This window comes from Marmota monax, unplaced genomic scaffold (genome assembly GCF_021218885.2).
Source record: "Marmota monax isolate L192 unplaced genomic scaffold, Marmota_monax_Labrador192_F-V1.1 WCK01_AAM20220418_F8-fsc00004, whole genome shotgun sequence".
Classification (NCBI taxonomy): domain Eukaryota; kingdom Metazoa; phylum Chordata; class Mammalia; order Rodentia; family Sciuridae; genus Marmota; species Marmota monax.
The window spans coordinates 12,017,337-12,033,811 of NW_026692881.1; the positions used below are offsets into that span (position 1 = coordinate 12,017,337).

A 16,475-nucleotide genomic window follows, 5' to 3' on the forward strand; every position below is an offset into this window, starting at 1 on the left:
GACATGGATTTATTGAGGAATATTTTAAGGACAACTGGTAAAACTCCCCATCCATTATTTGGGAATCATTTCTTTCCTCAGATAAGCCCTAGAACAGCCAGACATAAAGAAAACATTATTTCATTAAAACAGACTAAGTATCTTATATGACCAACAAAAAAACATAAGTTGAAGCAAGCTTCGAAGACATAACAAGTGCATAGCTTCAGATGCCACGTTCCTCACACCTGGGGGAGAGACTGCTAAATCTGAGAAGCAGGAAACCCAGAACAAGAGGAGAGGCCTTAGAAATCTCATCAGGCAGTGAACAAGATACACGACTGAAGGATCAGAGATGGCACACTTTTGTTTTACAGTCTACAAATTTATTTATTGAGTAAAAACAAAATTAATGTCAAACATGTTAAATTTGGATTGGTTCAAACTTGACTGATGTCCGTCTGCAGCGGAGAAGAGCGGAGGTGAGGGAGATGCACAGTGATGCCGGCGAGGGGACAATGACAAAACACTTTTCCATAGCAGGCGCCCCACAGCCAGAGTGAGTCAGCCAGCCACGGAGCGGAACTCAGCGCTGAAGGAGCAGGGGCAGAACCGGGTCAAGTACGCACAGAGCTCTGAGCAGGAGGGGGTCCAGAACACTCAGAGGACAAGGTGTGGCGAGGCCAGCTGGAGGTCAGCTGTGGGCGCACGTCTGCTGCGTCACTTGGGGAACACGGTGACCACGTCGTATCCCTCGGGGGGTATGACGCGCTCCCGGGCGTGCTTTTCACAATAGATTTGATCCTCTACGAAGAAATGGCCCTTCTGCTTCAGGTTCGTGCCACAGTCGGTGCACACGTAGCACTCAGGGTGGCGGTGGTGGTCCCGCAGCTTCACAAACACTCCGCTGTGGAGGGAGGGAGGGAGGGAGGAGAGGGCTCCATTAGTTACAAGCACCTGCAGGTGACACCAGGGCTCTCTGCCATCCTTCCCGAGCTGGGCTTGGGGCTTCTCCACTGATGCCCTCCCATCAGAGGGCAGACCACGATCTCCCAACTGGCCTCCAGCAGCAAATGTAAAAGGGCTTCTGATTCCCCGGGGCCAGACATTAATCTGGAAGTCCAGTCCACCTCAACAGAGGGCAGCCCTGCTTTTCTGGCTTTTACACATTCAGAACCTAAGAGCCCCACAGCACAGGACAACCGGGGCCACCTGGACCTGGAACACAAACCTACGCAGCCTCCCTGCTCCATTTTGCCCAGGTAGGATTTGTCTCATTTACACCCAAAACAGGTGTTGCATATCCTGTACTTTCCCCATTTTTATTGTTTACCCAACTTGCAAGGCCTCTGTGGACTGCAGGGGGTAGATACTTACACAATACCGGTGCCACATTTGTCACACATAGGCAACTTCTGAGCATTTCCAATCGAGGCGGCCACTTTGGTGACTGGAGCTTTAACACTTCTGAATCCTGAGGGTTTGTTGGGATCCCCTGAAATGACAAAAGCACTTACATTGGCTGGGAAGTACAGAACTGCCTACGTCTCACTCGGCTCTCTCAGAGCCGCTTCTAGATATGTTCAAGTAAGATCATGGGCACTGGGGTCAGATGTGACTCTGCTATGTGGTCCCTGGAAAGTTACTTAACTTCTCAGATCTCCTATTTTCCTTTTCTATAAAATTTTCATTTTCTCCTTCACTGCCATACGAAGAGACTTTTAAAAATACATGAAGCACTTCTACAATGGTAGGCACCTGGGCACACATTGTGAATTAAATACATGCAAACACTGATACAGGAACTTACAAACACCTTATATGGATATAATAAATAAGTCAATAAAAGCAATATCTGGTAACCAAAATACAGTGTATTTAGATGTGGAAAGAGGGCTTATGTAGCTCAGTGGTAGAATGCTTGCCTAGCACTGTGCAAAAGCGCTTAGTCTGATTCCTAGCACTGCAAAAACAAAAACAAAACACCCTTCTAGTTGCAGAAAGAAATACCTCCTCCCTCCCCTGCCCCCAAATCATTCCAGTACAGCATGCTACAAGCAGCCAGAGGAAAATCATCTACTACATCTTCTGCAGTCAGCTTAGTGCATAAGAAATAAGCACCCAGTTGCTAGATGCTCAAATGCCTACAGCTCATCTCATCATATCTCAGGGAACAGAGCCCTCTATCATGGTAGCTTTGCAGAGTAATAAGCTGTTACTACCACTACTGTTGCTATATACTCAGCTGGCTGGGCTTTCCCATCACTTTTTTTTTTTTTTTAACTACGATGTGTTCTGGCAGTACCATTATATTCGTCAGCTATTTACACATGGCTTTTTTTCTAGACTGCAAACAACTTGAATACCAGAACCTTGTTTTGTATATTTTTTAGTTCCCCACAGAGCCTAGCATGGGGCTTAGCAAATAATAGACTATCCACAAATAACATGGAAATGAATTGTGAAATGCCATGACAGATGCAGAACGATATAGTCTTGGCCCTGCATGCTTTGACTAAAGAAGCTAGAGATGCCTCCACACCAGTGGTGGTTCTGAACAGGCACCTATGAGCATCCCAGGCCCCAAGAGAAGCTCCAGAAAATTCATAGATGCATCCTACCCCAAACAAGTTCAATTAGCATCCACAGGTGCAGAGATCCCATCTCCAGGTGCAGAAAATACTACTATATACCTGCTATTTTGGGCAAAAGCAACTGTCTTCAAACTTTACTGCATATCAGATTCACCTGGTGTGTTTTCTGAGCCATAGATTGCTGGGTCCCTACCACCAGATTCTGTAGGCCTAGAATGGGGCCTGAGAATTTATATTTCCAATAAGTTCATAGATGCTGCTGCCAGTTCAGGAACCACTGGACCCAGACCCAAGAGCCACTGGACAAGGGCAGAGGGATGGCTGTCTGGGGGAAGGAGGTGGGAGAGGATCTTCCCATAACCACAACCATGCTAGGCAGTCCTAGGGCTGAAGAGATGAGGATGCTGCCTCTTCTCTCTACCTACTCAGAAAATGAGTCCCCATATGCTGACCAGTGCTTTTGAACCAAGAATTGAGATATGTTCAAAAAAAGGGTGTTCAGAATGCCTCTGGCTGGTGTGATCAGCTGCATATTTTGCCCACAGTTATCCTGCCCCTCCATTCCATGCTTCCCTCTAGTCACTAGTTCTCTGCTGGGAGTGATTTTGTCCCCTAGGTAACAGTTTTGGTTTTCCTAACTGGAGCTGGAAAGCTACTCTCACCCTGGGGCGGGGGAGAGTCCACGTGAAGGATGGAGCAGCACAGCAACTTGTCCAGTCCTGCAGCGCCACCTGCTGGCTCCGGGTTTTTTTTCTCTCACTTATACAGCCAACACTGAAATTCAAAGAAATCTCTCTTCTTCCTTATTCTCAACTAGTTTGCTACTGGACTCCAGGCAACCACAAACATTTCCAAATTTCTCTTCTTTCAGTGATGACTTCATCTCAAACACTTGTAGGGAAAACTGAAAATGATCTAAATAAAACACTTGTTTTTCTATCCACTTCACAGCATAACAATCTTCCATGGCTCCACACTGCCTACAGAATCAAGCTCATGATCCTTAACCTAGCACTGGTGGTCCCTCTGTAAGACTCCAGACATCTGAAGATCATCCTGGAATCCCGGGTACCAGTCAAAATGAGCCTGCAGAAGCATGTGGCCAGCTTACTCCTCTAAGGAGGCTCTGGCCACCACTGTGCTATCAGCCCATGACATCTCAGCATGTTAAGTCTCCCTCCCATAGACAGATGACCAAAGGTGGTACAGACCTATACAATGGAATAGAATTTTGCCTTAAAAAGGAAGGAATTTCTGACACATGCTACAACACGGATAAACTCTGAGGACGTTAAGACCAAGTGAAATGGGCCAGCCACAATAAGCCAAACTCTGTGATCCCATTCATGAGGGGTATTTGGAACTGTTAGATTCAGAGACAGTGAGGGAGGAAGTCAGGGGCTGGGGAAGCAGGGAATGGAGAGTTATTGTTTAATGAGTACCAAGTTCCAGTTGTGCAAGATGAAGAGTTCTGTGGATGGACGGTGGTGACAATAGCATGACATGAATGCACTTAAAGCCACTGAACTGAACAGAATTATGATGGTAAACTTTACGTTATATGTAATCCATCAAAATGAAAAACCATAAAGGCTCCTTTGGCCTGCAGATTTCTGCATTTCTCCAGAGCAAGATGAAGTGTGAGGAACCCAAGGCCCTATTCTCCTGGTGCAGAGGGTGAATTTCATCCAAAATGAGTCTCCCAAGGTTCATCACTAAACCTCCTTGAGCACCTTGCTGACTGTGCATGGGGCACTTTACAAGACCCATTTTACCCTCACCTTTTAACAACCCCTTGAGGTCCTTGTTATTAGCCTTACTGGAAGAAGAAACTAGGGCTTAGAGAGACCAGCAACTTGCTGGAGGCCTCATAGCAGCTCAGGCAGATCCCAATGCCAGTGCTTTCTGCCCCACAGCACTGCTCTCTGAACCAGAGACCTTTCCAAATGACAGTAAGCCTCATCAGGTGCTTTAGCCATGTACCGGCCACTTCCCTGGGCTTTGACCATTTCATTCCAAGTAAAAATAGGTATTTGATTTCCCTCCCCGAGGGCCTTCTGCATGTGGCAGATGTTTGGACTGGAATTTATCCTGTTGCATTCAGTGAAAAACTAAAGTACACATTCAGAGACAGGAAAATCTACAAGATCTGTTATTTCCTTCTTCCTTTTTAGCTAGATCTTGATTTTCTTTGGGGCAAGAAGGCATATAGCCTAAGGGATACAAATGTAATTCTCAGACTCTTGTGCAACTAGGTGTGGCCATGTGACTAGATCTTGATCAATATAATGTAAATGAAACAGTAGTGGGACTTGTGGGAAAGAGAAAGCTGGCTCATCTGAAGGAGGATTACCCAATCACCCCTATCCCCTTCCTTCCTCCCTGATGCCTGGAAATGAGCATGATGGATGGAATACCTGCTGCCAATTAGGACCGTGAAGTAGCCAGGAAACTATGGAAACCAAGGGTTTGGTTGATGGAGCACAGGATGGAAGGAGCCCAGACCCTAATGAGCATGGAGCTGACAACTTCCTGCTCAGGTCCTTCTCTATGAGCCCAGGTGAACTCTGCTTCCTCTGATTATGTCCTAGTTTGGGCTGGGCTGACTGACTTCACCCCTCTTGATTCACATCCACCTAGAGTAAAATAAACCGTGTTTCTCATGTTTTGACAAACCTGTCATCCTCAAGGGTTGGAGCCCAAGTCCAAGTCTTTCGTCAGTCAGGCCTAATACTGGAACTAATATAAAGTCTGGCTCATTTCTTCCCAGCTGCACAAGTTCTCCAAGCAAATAAGGAGACTGCTGGTAGAACAATATCTTTTAGCATAAAAGAAACATTTTCCTAATTTTCTGTGGGTATACATTACCACTCTCTAAAGAACTCACACCACGGGGGAAGAAGTCTAGGTGCTGGGTGTGTCTCAGCCAGGAAGCTTCAGCACAAAGGGCCTCCCCAGAGGAAACTGAAACTCTAACAGAAGGGGTTGAGGGGAGGTTCCCCTTACTCAGGGCACTCAGCTCTGACCCTCCCTGGAGGCCCTGCACAGACAAGTCAGTCCTTTGCAGCCTAGCAGAAGCAGGTTCCCCCAGGAGATTCCCCAAGCACCCCTTCCAGGAGTACCAACTCTGTTCACATGTGGATAGTCTGAGAAGAGGACAAGAGCTTTTAACATTTTAAAAGTCAGAGCTGGAGATGGAGTTCAGTGGTACAGTACTTGCCAGGTATGAATGAGGCCCTGGGCACTGCAAAACAAATAAATAAAGTGCATGCCAAGCAATGTGGTCTAAGCCAGTGAGATGGTTGAGCCAGGGACAGGGACAGAGGTTATAGAAGGCCAGGCATCATAAGGACTAGGTGTTGTGGTTTGGATCTGAGCTGTCCCCCAAAAGCTCATGCTTGAGACAATGTAGGATCATTTCAGACCTGAAATGATCGGGTTTTGGGAGCCTTAGCCTAATCAGTGCATTAATCCCCTGATAGGGATTAATTGGGCTGACCTATAAGCAGGTAGGGTGTGGCTGGAGGAGGTAGGTCCCTGGGTATATGCCCTTAGGGTTTATATTTCCTCTGAGGTGAGGGAAGCTCTCTCTCTCCACTTCCTGATACCATGGCCTAAGCTGCTTTCTTCCACCAAACTCTTGCCCCATGACATTCTGCCTCCCCTCGGGCACAGAGCAACGGAGTCAGCTGTCCATGGATGGAGACCTCTGAAACTGTGAGGCCCAAATTCCTCCTCTAAAATTATTCTTGCCAGGTCTTTTGATCACAGAAGCAAAAAAGCTGACTAAAACACCAGTAAAGACTAAATATGAGAATCCAAGAGGTGCTACCTGGGAGCAGGGGAGACTGGGGCTGCCAACGTACAGGCCACATGAATGGGAAGGGGAAAAAGATCCCCTGCTGGATACAGGGGTGCATGCCTGCAATCACAGCTATTTGGGAGGCAAAGGCAGGTGGATTCCAAGTTCAAGGCCAGTCTGGGCAACTTAGCAAGATCCTGTCTCAAATTTTTAAGAAAGGCTGGGGTGTAACTCAGTGGTACAGCACTGGCCTGCCACATGCCAGGCCCTGGGTATGTGTGTCCCCACACCACAGCGGGGGGCAAAAGGAATCCCTTCCTTGCACATCCACTTTCACCAATTTCTCACAATATGCTGGTTATTAAATGAATAATAATGCTCTCTGCTTGAACATCACTATAATAAATACACAGGAGATGTATACAGTGAGAACTGTCTCTTGAGACCTGCAGAACCACCCCAGGTGGCCCTTGGGCGCCTCAGGCACCAGATCTCACCATGGACAAGCTAAAGCTGACTGGCAGCCTCCTAATGCAGTCTCAAACATCATCATAATCACTCAGCATCTGCTCTGTGCTGGTCATAGTGAGAGGTGTTTTGCACAGCTTATGAGACCTGAGCCTAGAACAGTTCAGAGACTAGCCTGAGGTCACAGGGTGAGAATGTGGCCATATGAGGGTCTCAGGCCTTCAAGAAGTCATTCACCCTAAAACAAAAACAAACCCATGGCCCCAAAGGGAAAATGGGCCCCTCTCCCTACCTCCCCTTTCTCTCCCTCTTAATGAGCTTTTAGCATTTTAAAAGTCAGAGCTGGAGATGGAGTTCAGTGGTACAGTACTTGCCAGGTATGCATGAGGCCCTGGGCACTGCAAAAAAATAAAGTCCATGCCAAGCAATGTGGTCCACACCAAGTCCATGCGGGAGCACGAGCCTACAATTCCAGCTACCTGAGAGGCTAAGGAGGATACTAGCTCAAGCCTCCAAGCACCTGTGCTCTTTCTACCTACTCCAGCTGCACTCACCTGTGTTATCAATGACCAACCCTCACACCAGGCCTTGAACAAGAGCCTCTGACCGTAGGTAGAGCTGATTACCTTTTTCCTCTGATTCTAGGATTTCCTGCAAAACCAGGAATGACGTGGACTGTTTCGGGGGCTCATTTAACTCCTGTTTCTCCTGAAGCATCTTGTAAACTTCAGATTCTTTGCTGATGGCAAGGCCGCCTGAAGGCTGAGGATGGTCTAAGCTGTAAAGAATGTTTGGAAATTTATTAGGACATATCAGAAGCGAGCAACGACTTCACCAGACACTCCCTGCCCCCAAACAAGACACCCCTGATTCAATGGATGGGTAGAAATTATCCCATCTCCCAGCCTAGCTGTAGACCTTCTGCCAATACCATGGGGTGTCCTCGCAGTCAAAGCTGCCTACGGCTTCAATGCAGCAAGAGGCTATTTTTCCTAGTGGTTTTAGTAATTCAATTACATTTTGGCTTAATCCAATGGAAGGGGAATGCTTTACTTCTTTTTAAATTACATAAACATTATGTCAAGAGAAAACATGGAAGAGGGAATATGTTGACCACAATCTGACCACTAAAATCTCAGCTGAGTCCCCTGAGTAGGGACCACATACATTCCTCTCATATAAGCAGAAATCACTGTTCTTCACTCCTGCGAACCTCACAGGGCTTTCCCTGTCTCCACCGGCTCCAGCCTCACCTATCACACCATAACAGTATTTGTCCTGTCTAGTTCACAGGGATGGGGGCGACCATGCAATGAGCACATTCTTTGCAAACTGTGAAGAGTTTGAGCCCAGGGACTAGGCAAGCCAGGCCTTGCCTCCCATGCCTTCCTCCTGTCCCTCTGGGTGCCCCAGAACAGGATGAGACAGGCACTGCTGTGAGCGCCCCCCTCGCCCCCCCCCCCCCGACACACACACATACCCCACCCTCCCCACCCCTGCTCCTTTTTCCAGTGGGAGGAGACCTGTGCTGCCAGGTTTCAAGGAAAGAAGGTAAACAGGAGACTCCAGTGAGTTCTGCAGGATAGATTCCTGCAGAATCTATCCTGAATCTGACCCTCCTCACCGCCCCCAGCTCTCTTGAGGGTCCAAGCCACACCATGACTTGACTGACCAGCTGCCTAACTTGTCCCTCTGAGGCCAATCTCAGCTGCAGGACAGGCTTTGTTTCAACCAGAGGCCAGTAGGATATTTTAAATATATGAACCAGACTCTATCATGACATGATTCAATGTAATCTCATCTGACTTTAAACCAATTACTTATTTTAATAACAAAATACAGGTTTAAGAGGTTGGGGTTGTGGCTCAGTGGTACAGTGCTTGCCTAGCATGTGTGAGGCACCGGGTTGGATCCTCAGCACCACATAAAAATAAACAAAGGCATTCTGTCCATTTACAACTACAAAAAAAAAAAAAATGATACTTGTCTGTTTAAAAAAAAAATACAAGTTTAATCAAATTCAACTTTTAGAGTAAATGTTCACTACAGAAATAAGAAAAAGGCCCTAAAAGATGTAGCCCGGCTTCCCATTCCAAATGCAGCTCCTGACCCAGCCTCTAGCAGAGCAGCCCTGGGCAGTGCCTAGGCCGGCCAGCTTGTCTTGCAGGCTTTGCAGCACTGCTGTGTCTGGAAAGTCTCCCCAGACACCCCCAGAGCACTCAGGATTCCTTCAGATGCACTCCTCAGAGAGGGCTTCCTGACCCAACTTACAACCACCCACCCCACCCCACCACTTTTGTCTGTCTACCCCCCACTTTTTTCTCACTGTGTATTGTATCTGCATCTCTTTATTCTGTAGTGTCTGTCTCCCCCTGGAAGGTAAGCAGGGACTTGGCCTGTTTTATTGCCCAGGACTTGCTGGATACCTGCCCCAGGGCCAGAGCTCAGCAGGTATCAGGTAAGTGACCAACAATGCCACAGGACCTGGTGCCTGTACCCCCCCTCTTTCCCCCTGGTCCTGAAGGTTCATGGGGGCTCTCCAGGACAGCGGTCCCCAGCTCCTGCCCCATATCACCTCCTTCTCACTTCAGCTGCTTCTTCAGAAGGTGACAAAGGGACATGTGGCCAGTAGAACAAAAAGCAAATAAACACCAGATGGATCGGTGGCGGTATAAGTTATTGACGCAAATGGAGAGGCGTGTACATAAATCACCCCTAGTTCCTAAGTAATAATGCTGCAAGCTTTCCAGCCTGCTAGGCAGCCTCCCAGCTTTAAGAATGTGTGCAGGTGCCAATAATTATACAAATTATGTTTATTCACTCGCTTCCCACCCACCCATTGTGTAATTAGCTCACACTGGATTTTAAAAAGAAAATCAAGGTCTGTGTTTCCCATGCAATTTTCCTCCCAGTTACTTCTTATCTCTCCCCACCTCTCTCTCTCTCTCTCTCTCTCTCTCCCCTCCTTCTCTCCCTCCTGCTCTCTCTCTTCTCTGACAATCTGTGGGGCAGCCTGGGGAGCCTCCTGGGGCACTTTAAGTCCTCAGTCCTGCCAGGCGCCATGACTCACACCTGCAATCCCACCTACTCAGGAGAGAGGCTGAGGTAGGAGAACCACAAGTTCAAGGTCAGCCTCATCAGCTTATTGTTACAAACTTTAAAAAGGCTGTGGATGTGGTAAAGTGCCACTGGGTTCAAATCCCAGTACTGAAAAAAAAAAAAAAAAAAGGCCTAGTCTCCAAGCTGAATGCTGAGTCAGTCGCAGCCATGAAGCCACAGGTGCTTCCCTAGGACTCCAGTCCTGTTCTGGCAACAGAGAACCAGGCCCTCAAAGAGTGACGCAAGCTCTGCTGCTGCCAGAGAAGGTCAGAAACACTGGGCAGCTGGTCACTGCTGAGGGGAAAGCAGCCATCCCAGCTCTCCTGCCCAGGGCAGCTGGTCTCTGCCTTTGTCTCTCCTCCATCAGCAGGAAGTGTGGGAGCCTCCCACGGCAGGCCCGTGGGCCACCCTGACCACTTGCTCTAACCACCCATTCAGCCCCGTTCCCTGAGTGACATGCCCGACTTTTTAGCTTGGAACTTGCCCTATGGCCAGAGCATTCCATTATTTTTGACAAATCTTTTTTCTATTACTCTTAGAACTATTTTAAAATCAAGAGCAGACCAAGGAATGTTCTTGGGAAGAATTTCTCCTCTTCTTTGGTGTATGTTATGTCTGGAAGCCTCCAAGGAAACATTAAAAATGAAAAAAACCCAAACCACAAGGCCATCACATATTCTTCCAGCAAACAACCTTATAAAAATAGTTCTCTAATTTAAAAAAAAAATACTATCTTTCCTCATTGGTTTATCATTTCCTCCATTTTAATCATCAAAAATTATAACTTAACTAAATATATATTTAAGTATGATTTAAATAATACCCTCCTTCCCCAGATAAGACACAGAATATTTTCTTCTTGGGGATTTACTGGTCCCACTATAACCTGAAGAGAAAAAGCACATTCACAGACAAAGTATGACCAATGTTTTCACCATCTTTTTAGTCTTGTAGTGTCCACAGTAGTGCAGGCTACCCATGTCTATGTGTCTGTCCACAGCATCCATAAACCCCATGCTTCCTGTGTGTCATGAGTCCAGGGACAGAAGAGGGCAAGGTCACTGGTGGTACTTTCAAACAACACGGTGGACATTCCCTTTAGGGTCTTTGAGACTAGCCATGCTGATGCCAATGACCATCTCATAATAGTCCCCGGACCCTGGGAAGATGTGTGGGCCTCCACGCCAGGGAATACACAGAAAGCCCTGCCTGAAGAGCACTCCAGCAGTTATTATATAAGGGGGCTTGTGCAGGAGAGGTCAGCACTCCAGACACAACCTGAAGAACTGGGTTGGCAGGGGAGGCAGCCATAGAAGGCTCAGTTTTCAGAGGCCAAGATAACAACAACAACAATAAAAATTACTATTTACTAATTTATTACTGCTGGACAATTTACAAAGCACTTTCAATATCCATTACCTTACTTGAAACATTGATATGCCTAATTCACAAATAATAATAGCCTAAGACCCAAACTCTTAGTCTTTAACATTAGGCTATCTGGTATTAACATGATAACACAACGTTTTAAAAAAAATAATTAAAACAAAATATGCATAAGAAATGCAACCAGCTTCAGCAATTGATCAAGGCCCTAAACCACTTAGTGAGATCCTATCTCAAAATAAAATATAAAAAGGGCTGGGGATGTGGCTCAGTGGTTAAGTGCCCCTGGGTTCAATTCCCAATATCAAAAGAAAAAAAAAATGGAACCCAAAAGTCCCATTTGTGTATATAAAAACAACAGAGGGAAAAAATTCTTTCTTTGATGCTGCGGTTTGGCTATACCTAAAGTATATCCCCCAAGAGTTCATGTGTCACAGGCGTGGTCCTCAGTATGATAATATTAGAAGCAGACTTTTAAGAGGTCGAACCTAGTAGGGAGCACTGCCCTCAGGTCAACATAGTCTTATGGAACTCAATTTAAGTGAGTTGTGACAAAAGAATGAACCTGTACCTTCTCCACTCTCTGGCTACCTATCTTGCCAGAGGATCTCTCCCTCTTGCACACATTCTCACCATTATGTTATCCGCCATAAGGTCCTCACCAGAGCCAAGTCAATCCCAGCACCATGCCCTTGAACCTCCAAAGCTAAGGCAGAAACCTTTTTTTCTTATAAAGTCTCTAGGCTCAGATACTTTGTTACAGCAATGGAAAACAGACGAATCCATATGGTTTCACAAAATATAATCCACATGACTGAGTCTCAAAGAGAAAAACATTTTCGGGTAAACACTGGTGGATCACATTTTTCTAAACCTACTCTTTATAGCTTTGATAATAAAATATAGGCGTTTAATTCAATTTTGGAGTAACTATACATTACATAAAGTTTCCTAGTCCTTGTTTCTCTGAGTCATGCTTGGAGCTGCTGTGCACCAGTTTCCTAAATGCTCAGTGTTTTCTAAACCACTATTTCAGGACCTGAACTCAGTGATAGTGTGGCCAGGCTGCCCAACCTGATGAGGTGATCTTTAGAACATCAGAAGAAACTCCCTTTGAGCTAGCTCACCTCCAGAGGAGGATTTTGGAGGCTGAGTCTGGTTTATGATTTGCAGGCCTGCTTCAGCAAAAGAGCAGCTGGAGCCAGAAGAAAGTCACAAGGTCAAGAACCAAAAAAGCAGCCCATAGCTCTGGACATGGATTTCATTTCAGCCCAGCAACCCTGAAATGAAAGTCAACTCCCTCAAAATAATGACGTTAACAGTGTGGCGACAAAAAGGGTTTTTTGTTTTAACGTGAGCCCTCACCTGTGGCATCAGCTTAGTAATCTGTATATAAATCCTAACTAAAACAAGAAAGCTGTCAACAAAAACTTCATTTCAAATATTAAAATATAAGCAGGTAAAAAAGATGGAATATAAATATATATATATATATATATATATATATATATATCATGACAACATTAATCAAGAGAAAGCAGGAGTGGCTCAGTTACTATCTGATTAAGTGGACATCTGAATAAATACATGCACCAGATACAGAAAAGGACATTACACAACCACAAACAGGCCAACCCACCGAGAAGCTAACACACCTTACAACAACAGAGCTTCAAAATATGGAAAGATGGACAGAACTAAAAGGAGAACTAGACCAACTCAGAATTATAGCTCCAGAATTCAATACTGCTTTCTCAACACCAGACAGAACTGAGCAGACATCAGCAAGGACACGGACAAACTCAGTACCATCAGCCAACAAGATCTAATGGGCATTTGAAATCCCTTCCCAACAAAAGCAGAATGAAGTCTTTCCAAGGGTCCGCAAACATACACCCAGACCACATTCTGGGCCATAAAACAAACCTCAACCAATGTTAAAAAACTGAAATTACACCAAGGGTGTTCTCTGACCACAATGAACTCAAACCAGAAACTGAAAACAGGAAAATCTCTATAAACACTTGAAAATTAAACAGACCTCTAAATAATACATGGGTCAAAAAGGAAGTCTGAAGGAAATCATAAATACATCAAACTGAATGAAAATGAAAAATAAAATAGTAAACCTGCAGTGCATAGCTGGGGGGAGGAGTGGAGAAGGAAACCAATAGCACTAAATAGGGTAAGTCAAATCAGTCACCGAAGTCATTAAGTCATCTAAGTCATCAATAATCATCATAATAAATAATCTATAATGATAAATAAATTTATAAATAACAAATGATAATAAATAATCTAAACTCTAACATCCAGGACCAAGAAAGAGAAAAGCAAAAACTCTAATACCATCAGAGCACACGGAAGGAAGGAAGTAAAGGCAAGAACATAAATCAATGAGAGAAAAAATGATAGAGAGAAATATATTCCTTGGAAAGATCAATAAAACTGGCAGAGTGCTAGCTAAAGTGAAGAAGGAAAACAGGGTGACATGGCATATGTTACCAATATTGGGAATGAAACAGGACATCACGACAAACTCTGTAGACACAAAAGAACAGTAAGGCGTACCCTGAACAGACCACCCACACTTAATTTTGGCAATTCAGAAGAAGTGAACCAATCTCTTGAAGACCACAAACTACCACAACACTCACCCAATGTGAAAACAATAGTTTGAATAACCCTATAACCATTAAGGAATTAAGGAAATAACTCTGAAACAGAGTAATCTTTAAATTTCCCAAAAAAAGAAATGGTCTGACTAGAGAATTATACCAAACTTTTAAAGATTAACAATTAATAATAACCAATTTTACACCAACTCTTCTTCTATTTCCCAACTTACTGTATGAAGTGTTATACTGACAAAAATCCAGATGACAACTGTACTTAAAAAAAGGAAACTATAGACAAGTATCCCTCATAAATATAGCAGTAAAATTCAACAATATATAAAAAGAATTACATACCATGATCAAGTGGAGTTTATTTCAGGAATTTAAGTCTAGCTTAAAAATCAGTCGGTGCAATCCACCATATTAACAGGCATAAATAAATAAATAGATATCATATAGCATAGAAATCATATTTTATATATATATATATATACATATATATATATAATATGATATATATATATATCATAGAAAAACTATTTGGTAAGATTTAACATCTATTTAAGACAAAAACTCTCAGCAAAATAGAAATAGAAAAAACTCCATAGCTTGATTAAAAAAACATGTACAGAAATCTATATGTAGCACCATACTTAATGATGAAAACTTGAATGTCTTCCCCACAGACTGAGAACAAGACACAGTCACTCAGCATAGTACTATAAGTAGTAGTCATGGAGAAGGCAAGAAAAGGAAACAAAAGGCTTAGATATCAGAGAGAAGATATAAAACTATCTCTATTCACATACGACATGATTGTCAAGATAGAAAATTACATGGTATCTACCAAAAACTCTCAGAATTAACAAGCTCCCAAGAATGAATCAAAATAAACATACAGGACACAAGATAAACAGAAAAGTCACATGCATGTCTTTATACTGACAATGAACACATGGACACTGAAATTAAAAATACAATGCCATTTAAAACTGCTCAAAAGGTAGATTTACCCTCCTCTACATAGTTGTAAATCTAACAAAACATGTATGAGACTTGCAAAAACTGAAAATATCACAATAATGATGAAAGACATTAAAGAGGATCTAAATAAGTAACATAGTACTATGTTCACGAATTGGAAGACAAAACAAAACTAGAGATCAGTTCTCCCCAAATTGATATATAGGATTACTTCAATTTGCCTTAGAAAATCCCATAAGATTTTATAAGATTAAATAGGATTATTCTAAAACTTATGAAGAGGATGTGGTGGTACATGCCTGTAAACCCAGCTACCCCTGAGGTGGGGAGGCTGCAGAGGAGGGTCACAAGTTCAAGGCCAGACTAGACAACTTAACAAGACTGGATCTCAAAATTTTTAATAAAATAAAAAGAGCTAGGGATTGCCAGGCGCAGTGGCACACACCTATAATCCCAGCAACTTGGGTGGCTAAAGTAGGAGGTTTGCAAGTTCAAAGCCAGCCTCAGCAATTTAGGGAGGCCCTGTCTCAAAACAAAAATAAAAAAGACTGGGGATGTGGTTCAGTGATTAAGTGCCCCTAGGTTCAATCTCTATGCCAAAAAGGAAGGACAGCAGGGAGTTCAGTGGTAGACAGCCCCTGGGTTCAATCCCCAGTACTATAAGCCAAGACAAAAATTAAACTTAAAAATAAAAACAAAATATATATGAAAAGGAAAAAGAACAAGAGTATTTAAAACAATTCTGAAAAGTAAAAATAAAAAGGGAGGAACCAGTCTACCTAATTTCAAGACTTAGTTTATAGCTATAGCAATCAAGACTGTGGTACTGACAAGGGACAAATACACAGATTAGTGGAGCAACATGGAGAATACAGAAATAGAAACATATAAATATGACCAACTGTTTTACTTTAATAAAGATGCAAAAGAAGTTTAATGGACAAAGTAGACACTTTTGGTAAATGATCCAAGAATAACTATTTGCTGAATCTCATACACCCTAAAAAATTTACTCAAAATGCCTCAAGACTTAAATGTAAAAAGTAAAAGTATGTATTGTTTAGAAAAAAAAATAGTTGAAAATTTTCAGGCTTTAGGACCAAAGAGTTCTTGACACCAAAAGCATGATCCATAAAAGGACAAACTGATAAAGTGGACTTCCTGAAAAGAAACAACTTGCTTTGTGAAATATCCTGCACAGAGCTTCAAGGACAAGCTGCAGACTGGGAACAGATGTCTGCAAGCCACCTATCAACCAAGGACTAGAGGACACACTGATGGTAAAGCAGCCCAGGAGAAGATGTTCAATGTCACTGCCCTCAAAAAGATGCGATCAAAACCACAATGACATATTACTACACTTCAGAATAGCCAATAACAGCAAATGCTAGAGGGGATGTGAAGAAATTGGATCATTCCTACATTGCTGGTGTAAAGGCAAGATGGTACAGACACGATCAGAACAGCTTGACAGCCTCCTTAAAAACTAAACATGTGGGCTGGGGATGTGGCTCAAGCGGTAGCGCACTCGCCTGGCATGCGTGT

General features: G+C 43.8%; 1 protein-coding gene across 1 annotated transcript in view; it reads right to left on the minus strand.

Annotated features, from left to right (window-relative positions):
* Positions 1-343: 343 nt before the first annotated feature.
* Positions 344-16,475, minus strand: part of Pdlim1 (PDZ and LIM domain 1) — a 44,957-nt gene continuing 28,825 nt past the window's right edge. Inside the window, exons 5-7 of the mRNA XM_046450439.1 lie at positions 7,470-7,621; positions 1,357-1,474; positions 344-886 (exon numbers count right to left, since the gene is read on the minus strand). Coding sequence (XP_046306395.1) covers positions 700-886; positions 1,357-1,474; positions 7,470-7,621 — 457 coding nt within the window. The 3' untranslated portion in view covers positions 344-699. The remainder of the gene's footprint in view (positions 887-1,356; positions 1,475-7,469; positions 7,622-16,475) is intronic.